The sequence below is a fragment of the Amia ocellicauda genome, chromosome 7, assembly GCF_036373705.1.
Source record: "Amia ocellicauda isolate fAmiCal2 chromosome 7, fAmiCal2.hap1, whole genome shotgun sequence".
NCBI classification, from domain to species: Eukaryota; Metazoa; Chordata; class Actinopteri; order Amiiformes; family Amiidae; genus Amia; species Amia ocellicauda.
The window spans coordinates 7,073,554-7,082,768 of NC_089856.1; the positions used below are offsets into that span (position 1 = coordinate 7,073,554).

The 9,215-nt window shown below is 37.0% G+C and overlaps 1 protein-coding gene across 1 annotated transcript; it reads right to left on the reverse strand.

Annotated features, from left to right (window-relative positions):
• Positions 1-915: 915 nt before the first annotated feature.
• On the reverse strand, positions 916-4,801 carry LOC136753813 (adhesion G protein-coupled receptor E3-like). The gene is made up of 6 exons (XM_066710201.1): positions 4,697-4,801; positions 4,031-4,237; positions 3,103-3,338; positions 2,124-2,190; positions 1,559-1,650; positions 916-919 (listed from the first exon to the last, which is right to left on the reverse strand). The coding sequence occupies exons 1-6, from the start codon at positions 4,799-4,801 to the stop codon at positions 916-918; spliced, it is 711 nt and encodes a 236-aa protein (XP_066566298.1).
• Between the last annotated feature and the right edge of the window lie 4,414 nt (positions 4,802-9,215).

Here is a 9,215-nt window from a genome sequence, read left to right on the forward strand (position 1 = left end):
TAATATGGTCACAAAAATTAATCAGTTTAGCTTTAAAATGATGTATTGTATAGTAATATTTATAGTGACATTATAGGTGATATTTATATTATTATTCATACCACAACACGTCATATGAATGGATTCATCATTGAAATGTCTTTGACCATTTTACATGCCTAAACTTGATTTTCCATGCTTCTGTCTGTCAAAAGTGTAGGAAAGGTATGCTGGTGTGAGCATTTTTATTTTATTTTTAAACTTTGTTTTAAATAGCTGTTATATTGTTAATTTATTCTGTGCTCTGTGGCAACATTGGAAAGGGTGCTATAACAAAAAATGATTGATTTATTATCAAATGACTCAAATTAAAACAAAAACTGACAGAAAGTTGTTGCTTGTGAGATTTTTCATACAGTATAGCCACCATTTTTTTTTTCTTTTTTTTGGAAAGACAACTGAGAATGTCAGCTCTCCTTTGGGTATTTGTGCATTGAATTGGGCACGGATTTAATTTTAGTGCAAATGTAATGTATTGGAATACACCAATACACCAAACACATGTCTTATAGATGCCCAGTGGTTTACACAGATCAGATAAATTAATGTTAATGCAGAGAAATCCTGCAAAAACATATTTTTTACAGCTTCGACTGGCCTAACTAACTAAAAAATGGTCTGGCCCATGTGGCATTTACCAGAATTGCCAGATGGCCAATCCGCCTATGCCAATATGTACATGCTAAAATAACAAAATGTTGGATTCTTACTGTTATGAATACATTGAATACTGCGAAAACCTTGTTTTGTGATGTTAGGCATACAATCCATACTGAAGGATCTCACTTACAGTTAAAGTCCTCATGGTAATTGCAGATGATTCGTGTTTCTCCTTCTGTTTGTGCATGAGTCTGAAAAGTCTGCTGTATTCTGCTCTTATCTGGGGATGGAAAAAAACAGATTGTATTGTATTAATTTAAGCATTTTAGTATATTGATGACCAATAACAAATGTGTACTTAATAATGCAGAGAACATTAGTGCATCATACAACTATATGTATTAAATGACTGTAGTTTCATTTGACAGACCTTTAGGTATCAGTTTTACAGTCTACAGTGCAGAAATCAATCAAAACACCTCAAATTAATGCATGTCTCAGAAATGGTTTCATTAGACAAGCTCCTTATGAAATGTGTCCTTTGTCAGATCTGGATGATGAATGTCCAAGGAGCTGCTTTATATGGTTTTCTCTGGAAATGTCTATAAAATACTAAAGGGTGGGTGTTTTGAACTGCTACTTAATTATCACAGTTTTTTTTTTCTTTCTCACTGGATACAATACTACGATATACAACATATTGTTTTTGTCATTTTTTAAATATATGTTTTTTTTTTAATTACTGATGCATTACTACTGCATAATTTTCTCTAATATATTCATACATCTGGAAACAATTGTCTGCAATGAAAAGTACACTTTACATTTTAGTTCTAACAAAAGCTTGCTAAGTTAAATAATAGGAAATCTTTATTCACTATACAAAACGTAGTGATCATGAAGTGACTATCTTACTTACCTATTGTCTCTTAGTTTAGAAAGATCCGTGTTGAGATTACCAATCTGTGATCTCAGACCATACAGAATCAAAGCAAAGACTATGATGTTCACCTGTAAAAAAAACATTTGTCTTTGATTAGTTTCTCATTTTACAAATATATCTTAGTGTATAATTAACATGTTTTATTCTAGGTTTATTCTTAGGTTATTAGGAAACTCCCTAATCTGAAATAAACCAATTGACTTCTTACTAAATCTAAACATTTTCTCAGATAAGTATTCTGCTAATCTTTGCCCTTTCACATTAATGGGTAAATATACATATTGTTTTCTGCCCATTTGCATGGTTTTTGGAAAAACTCAGACCTTTATGGAGATTTGTCAGAAAGAATGTGTGTAAAGAAATGGGAGGTTTCACAAATCAGTATGTTTATAATCCTAAAATGATTGAATGCCAGGGAGTGTGGACTGGCCAAGGACTCTTTCAATTGCACTTTTTTCTACTATTATCAGAAGGAAATGTAGGATGTATATTCTAGAATAAAACCAATCAAGCTAATAACCATGGAGCAGAATGTACTTACAACAATTATAATGCAAACGGGTCCAAGGAAACTCCAAATAAACTTTCTCTCATGGGACAGCCAGCAACTGAAAAACAGAGACAATTATTAAACATAGCATTATTTTCCTACATGGGCCAGGAGTGTCGTGAAATTGCTCGTTTCAGCAATGAACATTTTAATTCAACTGTGTAGCATACCTTTCAAACAGGTAAGCTACCATGGACACAAATTAACTTCTTAATCTTATTCCATCTACTGTCACTCACAGAGTTATGAGGTTGCTTGCATTTGAAAAGGCAATTTCTCTCTCTAACATAAACTCATGTAAACAGTAGTGAGGAACTGTCATGTACAAGAGAGTTTGCCATATTCTTCACTTTTTAAAGATATGTAAATGCCACCTGTTAGTGTTTGGTAAGCCATGTTTTGGATAAAGGCATCTGCTAAATAACTTAACAACAATGACAATAATAATAACAATAATAATGGTGTACACTGTTGTGCCCATGTAAATTCATTCCCAAATGGTCCTATTTGCTTGGCCAAACCATTTCTTGTACAAACTGATAGCTATTAGGATCATGACAATGATCAAATGTACCTACTAGAGCACGACTGCATGTGTCTCAGTGTAGCCTTCTTCAGCTTGCTTTGTGAATTAGTTGTATGCAAATTAGACAATTAATAATTCAATATCTGTGCTATGCAGACTACCAAACATAACAATATGGCTTCAATTGCAGTTGTTCTGGGGAATGGGCTAGAAGAGGTTATAATTTTTACAGACAAAGTATTTTTCATACAATATCGGTAAAATAACAAGAAATAATTGAATAATAATAATAATAATAATAATAATAATAATAATAATAATAATAATAATAATAATAATAATTGTGAACAATGATTCTAGTCATTTGTGTCACTTACCTAGGCAAACAGTGGATAATACACTAATAAACATGATGCTGTTGAAGTACATATGTGGCAGACACACCTTTTCGCTGTTCCATACCCCTCTGAGTACACTCCAGCAGAGATGGCCACAATGACAGCAGGAATGCCATATCCCACTAGAAGCAGGTGAAGGGTGCACACTTGGTTTCTGCTGCTGTACTTGACCACTCTCAGGTTCTTTATTAACAGAAGCAGGTGCACTCCCTCCAGCCACATCCACACAAAGGTAGCGAGGAAGAGGTAGTGGAGGACTCCTGCTATGACCGAACAGACTACCTATAATAAGAGAGAGTACAGATCAAGAGGGGATTCACAAACATATTACAGATTTTTCCCTGGCACAGCAATATACTTTTTCAAACATCTTTTATATCTCTTTGACATCGCCTCCAGGTCCCCAGGTCTCCTCTTCACTGAAGACTTGCTGCACCCCTCTTCACCTCCCCTCCTTCAGAGCCTGCACTTTCTCCACTCTCACCACTAGATGGTGCAACCTTCCCAATAGATTTTAAGTTTAGATTTAGATAAAAATAAGTCAGCCAAGAACAATAATACAAAGATTAAAAAAGGCATCTACATTTTGAATTAAAACAAACCTAACAAAATATTTTAATATTTTGATTTCTAAAACAAGGATATCAATTTCAATGTGGTACTGCAAAATATATATATACACTGTAACTTTTTAAAACAAGGGAGTCACAAATAGCCAGAAGGTGCCTAGTCCTAAAGAGAAAAACTGTCTCAATGCTTAGTCCTAATTAAACATATAGTTTGACAATCTTTAAAGAAGTCTTTTCTGGCAGGATTTCAGAATTCTGTTCAGTAATTTACACCACAGAAACTATTAAAATATAGTTTAATCCTACTATAAACAAATCTGTAAATTTGCAATGGTTAATGCAGATGTGTATTCACAAATAAGTTAATCATTAACATATTGATTATATTATAAAGGTGCCACTTACCTTGTTTTCTGTTTTAGATACTCCAACTCCAACTAAAAAGAGAAGGTTCGCCATAAAGAGACAAAGGCTCAAATGCAAGTGAAGGGCAGTATTTCCTTTATGGACTGAAACGCACAATACAAATGTAAGGATTGTGAGGCAGAGACAAATGAGGGCTATGCTCAAAAATATGTAGGTGATCATTTCCAGGGTGTAATCATCCTCGATCTGTGGAAAACAACAGGTAAGCAATCAGAGAAGGAAAAAAACTTTGTTTAGAAAAAAAATAATAATAATGTTTGCAGAAGAGCAGTGTTTCACATTTTTCTTAAACCTTTATAATATACAATGTTATACACAAGCATTCCAAAAACAAACAAGCTGTTCACAATGTATTTAATAGGGTGTAGGACCTCCTTTGGCCTTTTTGACTGTTGCGGTCTTTAAAATGGATGGTCATAGCAGCTCTGCACAGTTTTTAGAATGATAAATGAACTTGCTGTCCACTGCTGCTTCTTGATTCACCATTCTAGTTCATCCCAAAATTGTTCTAGATTGAGAAAAAGACTCTGAAAAGGGCACGATATGTTTTTATTGCCATGCCATTGTTTTTATTGTTATGTCTGAACCCTTACAAAATTCCATTAATGATAACGACAATGATAACTCAATCAAAATTCCACAAACCCCAGTGCACTCGCTCATCACTCTCTGCTCCCAAGCATCCAGCAATCCCAGCCACTGGTACCTGCTCTCCTCTACTCCACTTATATATACCCTTGTTCCCTTCATTCTTGGTTAAGTCTTATATTCCCTGTGTTTCTTTTCTAAGCATTTTCTTGTGTGTTACTGAGCCTTCGACCCTTACCTTGCTTCTACGACCACCGTCTCCTGGATTTCCTGTACTGTCTTGTTTGTGCTGTGTTTTACCTACCGCCTGCCTTATCGACCTTGATTACTTGATTGCCCTGTTTGCTGGATCATATATATATATATATATATATATATATATATATGTGTGTGTGTATATACACTCACCTAAAGGATTATTAGGAACACCATACTAATACTGTGTTTGACCCCCTTTCGCCTTCAGAACTGCCTTAATTCTACGTGGCATTGATTCAACAAGGTGCTGAAAGCATTCTTTAGAAATGTTGGCCCATATTGATAGGATAGCATCTTGCAGTTGATAGAGATTTGTGGGATGCACATCCAGGGCACGAAGCTCCCGTTCCACCACATCCCAAAGATGCTCTATTGGGTTGAGATCTGGTGACTGTGGGGGCCATTTTAGTACAGTGAACTCATTGTCATGTTCAAGAAACCAATTTGAAATGATTCGACCTTTGTGACATGGTGCATTATCCTGCTGGAAGTAGCCATCAGAGGATGGGCACATGGTGGTCATAAAGTGATGGACATGGTCAGAAACAATGCTCAGGTAGGCCGTGGCATTTAAACGATGCCCAATTGGCACTAAGGGGCCTAAAGTGTGCCAAGAAAACATCCCCCACACCATTACACCACCACCACCAGCCTGCACAGTGGTAACAAGGCATGATGGATCCATGTTCTCATTCTGTTTACGCCAAATTCTGACTCTACCATCTGAATGTCTCAACAGAAATCGAGACTCATCAGACCAGGCAACATTTTTCCAGTCTTCAACTGTCCAATTTTGGTGAGCTTGTGCAAATTGTAGCCTCTTTTTCCTATTTGTAGTGGAGATGAGTGGTACCCGGTGGGGTCTTCTGCTGTTGTAGCCCATCCGCCTCAAGGTTGTACGTGTTGTGGCTTCACAAATGCTTTGCTGCATACCTCGGTTGTAACAAGTGCTTATTTCAGTCAAAGTTGCTCTTCTATCAGCTTGAATCAATCGGCCCATTCTCCTCTGACCTCTAGCATCAACAAGGCATTTTCGCCCACAGGACTGCCGCATACTGGATGTTTTTCTCTTTTCACACCATTCTTTGTAAACCCTAGAAATGGTTGTGTGTGAAAATCCCAGTAACTGAGCAAATTGTGAAATACTCAGACCGGCCCGTCTGGCACCAACAACCATGCCACGCTCAAAATTGCTTAAATCACCTTTCTTTCCCATTCAGACATTCAGTTTGGAGTTCAGGAGATTGTCTTGACCAGGACCACACCCCTAAATGCATTGAAGCAACTGCCATGTGATTGGTTGATTAGATAATTGCATTCATGAGAAATTGAACAGGTGTTCCTAATAATCCTTTAGGTGAGTGTAAAGCACTGTTGTTTCAGAATGTTCAAACCTTTAAGGTGTTTGGGTTTCCACATCAGTGAAGCAGGATGACTTAATAAGAAGTCTACTTTAAAATTCACAAACATGTTCCTAAACTAAAATACAACAAAAATAAAGACAAAAAGCACATTTAGGTAATCTTTTTTATAAAAATGTCAATTGGTTGTAGATTGCTTAATTTCATGTGGAAAATTAGAATATGCCATTTCACCCTTTGAGTGAAACTTAGCTTTTAGCTTTATTGCACAGCTTGTACTTCTTTATATTGTAAATTAATTTGTTGACTAACATTTTGTGTTATCAATCAATAGAACTGTATTTAGTATAGCGCCCTTCACTGGGTAGCCACAGAGTGCTTTATAGATTGTAAATAAACCATTAGGCGTGGAGGAGAGAAAATTAAAAACTCCTATAGGATGGCAGATTGTTATTGGAGAAAAATAATCTTTGGGGTCCATGGCTTAAGGCCTAGGCCTAATGGTTGCCTCCCCTTCAGGCACTATAATTTTATGATACAAACAGCAAAAAGATCTGAAAGTTTATAAGTGGTGTGGCTAGGTGTGTTCAGGAAGACCCATATAGTCAAACAGGGGAGAATTAAGGCATATGTAATGTTTAATATAAGGGGGGGTTTGTATGATGTATGAAGCCCAAATTGCTGGTGAAAACTGGTTCTTATCAGACCCTGTTCTTCTAGGTATCAGGGTTGAACTATAGCACAGTACCGTAGCACAGTGAGAGAGTGACCTTGTTTACACAGACATACAGGGAGAGAAATGCAGTTATTCATGCACCTTCCCTAAAGAACATTACCACTCACCTGACTGGGGCTCCTGCAGCAGCAGCTACAAAGAGACAAGTTGTTTAATCTGACATTTCTGTGGTTATAAGTGGACTCATTCTAGATAAAGCACAGTATTACTATAGCATTTAGATTAAACTACTTGTGTACTTGGTTCCCTCAAGTACAAGAATATTATTATTAGCACTTTTGAGAGACCATGTGGAGTATTATTATTGTGTTATAGTAATCTTTTACTAGCATTTGGTTTTTCTTTAGTATTAGGTTAGGGTTTTAGCCTCTTTTTCTCACCCATTTTAATAAAGGCAATTTAAATTAGGTTTTATATATTGTATATTTGTACACTGTTTTCTATTACTCAGACAACATGCCCTGCTCTTACAAATTACTGGAAAAATAGACATTGTTGACTTCCCTATGTCTATTGTGGTGTTCTGAGTCTTCGCGTGGGAAATAGTTGGTGGCACGAGTTACCTCCCTTGCAAAACTGAGGGTAGTATGGTCGTTCAGGTGTGCCAGCTAAATTTGCCACCCTTAGCTGGTGACAGGAGGATGTTGAAATCTATGTTTTTTTGTTTTAGTTAGGATTCTTGCAGCAGAACTTTGAATTAACTGCAGAATTGCAGAAATAGCTCTATTTGTGCTACCTGACAGAATGACAATTTAGACATAACATGCATGTATCAATTTATCTGTGTCATGTAATGAGAGGAATTGTCTTAATTTAGCAATGGGATATGAGGAAGGGGACATCTCCTGGTACTGATGGAATTCCACCTGAATTCTGTCTCACATTTTGGACTCAATTGGGCCCTGTAACATTGAATATGATGCAATCTAATATTGAGAGATTCATTTCATAGAGATGTAAATACTGCCATCATTTCTTTATTGTTGAAAAATGATAAAGATCCCACTGCTTGTAAAAGCTTTCATCCCCTCTCATTGATTACTCAAGTGGTAAACTATATGACCAGATTAATATTAATCAGGATGAAAAAGGATGTAATAAGAGTAATCTAGCATCTGATAATACCCATCGTCTTCTTCACATCATTCAAGCTGCATCTGCTCCTTGTGCAGTTCTTTCACTAGATGCCGACGAGGCTTTTGATCTAGTGAAATAACTGCACAATTGTTTTTCAGTTGAGCATGTCCTATGCAGACCTTGTTCCTGATGATTGCTATTTGGGTGTGTGCAAGGTCCTTGCCAGCTCCTTGCTCTGAAATAAGGTTTTCCATTGTGCCTAGGCAGAGAGCTCACATTCATGTAGGCTGCGGACGTAGGACATGGTCTCCCTGGGCTCTTAGGATATCTTGGGTATTCATAGTCAGCTTTGGTCAGTGTTGACTGTGTATGCCACCACCAGGCATGTGTAAAGGAATAACACCCAAAGCTGTGAGGTCTCTTGTGAACTTATGGTTCAGACAAAAGAGAAAGTAGATTAATGCACTGGGGGAGATGAAGTAGGCAAGGGGAGGACTTGCCTGAGTGACAGTGCAGAGAGGCCTATCGGCAGCTGTGAAATTAGATTTACCAAATCTATTGTGGAAGAAATGTACCCATATTCCACATATACACAACCAATCATTTTCTGATTTTATTCAGCTCCACATATTTTGTTAGGAGTGGTGATATGCCCTGTAGCCATGTTCAAAATCAATGAGCTGTTGCAATGAGCAGCAAGAGTCTATCTGCATTTGTTCTGTCTATACAATTGTGTATGCTATAGGATTTAATTAATATATTGATAATTGGACCTGCTATGTGTGGAGCTGTTGTATACCTGCCTGGGAACTTAGGGATGTTGTTAGAGCTCTCCACCTCTTAAAACCAGGGTGGCATTGTTATGCAGTTATGGGAGGGGTTAGCACCATACTATCACCTGTGACACATGATTTATAATTTCAATATATAGTGAAAGTACAGCAAACATAAATAACTCAAATGTATCATTCATGAGGAAAAGATGTGAACCTGGGCTTGGTGTGAGTGTCAAAGTGTTTTCCATTGAATGCATTTCCCTCCTCCCTACTTCATGTGAAGTCACTACATGAAGTGTACCGAAGGAAGTAGGAAGGGAGGGGACACCTTGGGATCCATTCAAGCTGTCTAGGCAAAGTAAAGAAAA

Coding starts and splice junctions, on each gene's coding strand:
- LOC136753813 (XM_066710201.1), bottom strand. CDS start 4,801: ATGAAGGGAACAAGGGTATATATAAGTGGAGTAGAGGAGAGCAGGTAC. Junction 4,238..4,696: donor TGATGAGCGAGTGCACTGGG/GTTTGTGGAATT, acceptor TGTTTTCCACAG/ATCGAGGATGATTACACCCT. Junction 1,651..2,123: donor CCGTTTGCATTATAATTGTT/GTAAGTACATTC, acceptor TTTTTTTTACAG/GTGAACATCATAGTCTTTGC.